The sequence below is a fragment of the Gossypium arboreum genome, chromosome 11 (assembly GCF_025698485.1).
Source record: "Gossypium arboreum isolate Shixiya-1 chromosome 11, ASM2569848v2, whole genome shotgun sequence".
Classification (NCBI taxonomy): Eukaryota; Viridiplantae; Streptophyta; class Magnoliopsida; order Malvales; family Malvaceae; genus Gossypium; species Gossypium arboreum.
Window position 1 is genome coordinate 121,040,522 of NC_069080.1, and position 4,809 is coordinate 121,045,330.

At 32.0% G+C, this 4,809-nt stretch overlaps 1 protein-coding gene across 1 annotated transcript; it reads left to right on the forward strand.

Moving 5' to 3' along the window:
* Nucleotides 1–1,793: 1,793 nt before the first annotated feature.
* Nucleotides 1,794–2,443, forward strand: LOC108471698 (nuclear transcription factor Y subunit B-5-like). The gene has a single exon (XM_017773276.2). The coding sequence runs from the start codon at nucleotides 1,884–1,886 to the stop codon at nucleotides 2,277–2,279; it is 396 nt and encodes a 131-aa protein (XP_017628765.1). The 5' UTR covers nucleotides 1,794–1,883; the 3' UTR covers nucleotides 2,280–2,443.
* The last annotated feature ends 2,366 nt before the right edge of the window (nucleotides 2,444–4,809 follow it).

Consider the following 4,809-nt stretch of genomic DNA (forward strand, 5'->3'; position numbering starts at 1 on the left):
ACCAAGTCGACTTGCATTGGAGCGAGCAACCGAGAGCAAAGACAACTTGGTCCATTTTGATTTATTTTGTTCAAATGTAACTTGTACTTAAAGTCAATAGGATTAGAACTTGATTTGAAATTGATGTAGAAGCTGATATGCCAGCTTTCTTTTGTGTGTAATTCAAGTTTGTATTTGATATATTAGTGGGAGTAGTTATGTTAGTAGGTAACTTACTCATTTTACTTTGTATCCTATATATATTTTGAATCAATTACAATGATGCAAGTTCTTTTCTTCAAGATCTCTCCTTGTTCAAAAACATCTATTTTGCTTGGTTTTCATATTGTTTAAAATCAACTTCATTTTAGTGTTTGTTGCTGCCAATGTTCCAACACATTGGAAGCAGGTGAGGATTTGTGTAGCTTTATTACATTTATATTATTGTGTATTCTAGTATCGTATTTAGCTATCTAATGTTTATCACGAATTTTAAAATTATTTCATACTCAAAGCGTGAATCGAATCTTAAATAATTGATTAAGATAAAAAAACTCTTATCATCTTATCTAACTCTATAATTAATTTGCATTATATTTTGATTTGTGCAATTATCGGAAATTTAATTAATGTGCAATTACCAAAGTGGAAAATGATGCAATTATCAAGGAAATTAATATAATTAATTAATGAGCAATTACCACAAGTGGCAAATGATGCAGCAAAAAATTAATCAATTTCGAGCCTCGCAAACAGTATAGTGGGAATTATTTTGCACAAGCAGCTAGCTGATTGGAGTATATATGGACTCATGTTACCAAAAATAAAAAAATAATTCAACTAATTTCGAGGGATGAAAATGAATATAATTCTTTTCACTTTGCAGCCAAATAGAGTGACAAAACCTAATTTTGACCTACACTTAAGTTAATGAACCTCTGCTCCATGCAGACGTGCTTAAATATCCACCACTTGTTTTAGATAGTATCACAATATTTTAATTAAGCTAAAGATAATTAGTATATTTTGAGATTACAAAAAGGTTATAAGCCCAGATTATCGTGGTAGGGTTTAATAAGTTTATGGGGATAGTGGAGGGAGGGCGACCATTCTGTTAAGTCTTTTTAGGGTTTGATATAATTTATATAAATATTCTCTTTGTTGGAGAGTCTGCAAATCTGTAGACTCAGTAAGATCGTGTATAAAATGGCCCTGTATGTCATTTTGGCTTGAACTTCTTGGTTGCTTCAAAATTTTATGAACAATTTTATTATAAATTCTGATTATATTTATTTTTTTAACATAATATCTATAATTACTCGGAATCTCTCCTTAACTTATTAATAGGAGGATAATTCATTTTAGTATACTTTAACTCATGTCCTCTTACATTGAGAATCATGTCATGCCAATCGAATTAAGACTCAATCGGTAACTTTAGGATAAATTTAAAAAAAAATTATATGAACTAAGACTAGCTACAATTTTTCATATAGGAGAACAATAATTGATTAGAATAAATTTACAATGACTTTAACCTATTTCTCATGAAAATATAGTAATATTTAAATTATGTTATATTTATTTTTATTATGCATACTTATATGCACACATATAAATGTATAATTTTTAAAAAGAAAAGTTGATTAGACAATTTACATTAAAATCGAGACTTTTCGTAATAAAAAACAATACAATAACACGAATTTTTAAAATCCTGGTTAACATAATAACCAAGTGGATAACATTATGTGTATGATGATTATCATGAGATGTCATCCCATGGTATCTCACATTCATATACATAATACATATAATAATATAAGAAAGCTTGTGGATCGTAAAGAGCTACGTGTCTAAGTTAGAGAGCTAGCATCGAGTTCATAAGCTGGTAAATTAAAGAAATGGGTGATGAACAAGATCCACTTCTGCCAATAGCCAACGTGGGTCGGATTATGAAACGAATCCTGCCACCAACTGCCAAGGTTTCGAAAGAGGCTAAGGAAACAATGCAAGAATGTGTGACGGAGTTCATAAGCTTCGTAACAAGCGATGCATCCGACAAGTGTCGCAAAGAGAGTCGCAAGACGATATATGGAGATGACATCTGCCGGGCATTGGGTGCTGTAGGGCTTGACAACTACGCTGAGGCTATCGTAAGGTATTTACATAAATATAGGGTAGCAGCACTTAACCAACACAAAGCAACAACCAGCAGCTTTGAAGACAAAATGAAGAATCGGATCGAAGTGGCGAGCCATCTAATCAAGAGGATGAAACTACAACTCAACAAGTCGTGATGAACATTTTTATATAGTATTACGTTGATATATGGTAAATTTAGCTTTGCTCTTTGCTTGCATGAACTGAGTAGTCGCTATATATGTACGAGTGTGTTCGGTATTGGTTTATGTTGAAGTTTTATATCTAATTCTGTTAAGTTGGCTGGTTCACAGAGTAAAAATGCCTGAACAGGACCGTGCACAAATTATACCCCAAGTCATGGGGTCAAGTTTAACTATGTACAAAATTCTTTTATTTGCTACGGTTTCACTTATTCAAGCATTTTGATGGGTCCATATTCTATGAACTTTTTAAGATTTTTGACAATTTAAAAGACAAAAACTTGATAAAAGACAATACTTGGTGTAATGAGGTACACCTCCTCAACAATATATACACTCAGGTATTCTCGCATCTTGGAATGTAATTCTTTGATTCAAGTTTACAATTTCTTTCTCCTTCTCACTCTTTTGTTCCCTTATTTTCCTTTTATATATATATATATATATATTTATATTTATTTTCCTTATGCCGTTTTAGTGGTACACATCAAATGATTGATTTATAATATGTGATGATCATGGGTAAGTACTACCTACCACTTATGTATGCCAATATAATTTTTTTTTTTTTGCTCAGCTATGCCAATGTAAACGATCATCTACAGCAATTTCCGTTCAAGTTTAGGGTTTAAAGTGCCATTAGTGAAAGACTATCATACAGTTGATGATGCTAATGCAAATGACACGGCATTTACAATTGTATTCATCTATAAGGTTACTCGTATGGTTCACTGACCTCTCCAAGGATCTTTAGGTGGAGAATGTATGCCTAAACATCATCCATCAATTCTTCACCAAAAAGGGCTAAAACCAAACTCAAAAGTGCATATGATATCAATATCAGTTTCTTTAGTTAATCCGGGGTTCAAAGGAAAAGTAAGAGCATGAGATAAAATTAAGTACCCCTCTCTCCTCTCTGCTAGCACTCATTGCCATTTCCTTTCCATTTTTTGAACTTTTCTAGGAAAATTTTCAGTATCTCCATAGTCCTGACTTGAAATTATAAATACCCTTTTTCTGATTCTCTGTGTTAGCCAGCAAAAGAATAGTAAAAAAGTGAAAACACACCAAATACATCCAATCTGTAACAAAACACCTTTAAACAATACAAAGTTCTACTACTCCTCATCTCAAAAGAAACATCACCTTTCACCGTTTTGTTTTAGGTTTCCTAAACCCTAGAAATTAAAAGGGACCACTGTAAATGTTGCTTAACATTTCACTTTACATGAGCAATCCTGAAAATGCAATTTAAACCTTCATTTATATATGCTTGTTATTTACTTTATATATGTAACACAAGACAGGGAAAAAAACTTTTAGAAAAGGAAAAAAAATCAAATAGGTTTTGATGAAACTTAATTATTATCCAAAATTATATCTAAATCTTTGCCTTAACTTTTATGCTTAATACTATCGTTATCTATATCCACAAGATTGGATAAGATAAATTTAATCACACCAAGTAAAGTAATAAACAATGCCTATGATATGTGTATAAATTAAAATTGATTTGTGATAATTTTTCAATTAAATTGTGATATTTAACTCCTTAATTATATGATTTTGTTTCATATTTTTTTATGCATTAGGATAAATAATTGAAGAAAAATTAGCTTAAACATTAATTTTTGTAAGTTTTGTGAATTGGACTTTCAATTTACACTATTTCCTTGTTTTGGTCATATCTTGAGTTGAAGAACTCCGATTTGTTCCCCATAATATATCGCTTCGAAGGGAATCAGAAAATCTATCTTGACTTATTTCACAACTCAAACCCCAAAAAAGTCAGGAAGGCACCCAAAAATGGCCTAGAAGCTTGGGACACAGATCTACCAAAAACCTAGAAAAACTCCTCTAATATATTAGGGGTACTTTTGTCTTTTCTCTCTTATTCCAATTTTTTCCCTATAAATATATAGTTTTAGGTTTGAAATTAATTGTAGCTAGCCTCCTTCACTATTATTTTACATTTGCATTTTATTTTTTCCATGAGTTGCTAATGTAACACCCCTTGCTCGACTCATTCGTTGGGTTCGAGCTATAAGGTGTTACATTCGTTGCTGGAGCAACTTCATTTAAATGAACATATTTTCCATCAATACAACAAATTAAATTCATTAACATGAATCTTATACTATTATGTTATAACATTATTCTGAGTCGGGGTTTATACGAGCTTACCCGAGATCATTGGAGGACTAAAATACAATACTTCAAAATATTTTAGGTTGGTGTCGCGACATCAATGGTACAATGTCATGACCTCCAAGATAGTAGGCGAGTTTCACCATTTGAGGACTAAATTATAAAGTTTCCAAACTACACCGATTAGGTGTCGCGACCTTGGGGTTCAATGTCGCGACTATTAGGCCAGTGTTGCGACATCCATGGGGTGGTGTCGCGACCTCACAAACAACTTTACAAACAGTATACTATGGGTTCATCCTTTCTTTTAACCAGTTTCGCAAGGATTCAATGTCGC

Coding starts and splice junctions, on each gene's coding strand:
- LOC108471698 (XM_017773276.2), top strand. CDS start 1,884: ATGGGTGATGAACAAGATCCACTTCTGCCAATAGCCAACGTGGGTCGG.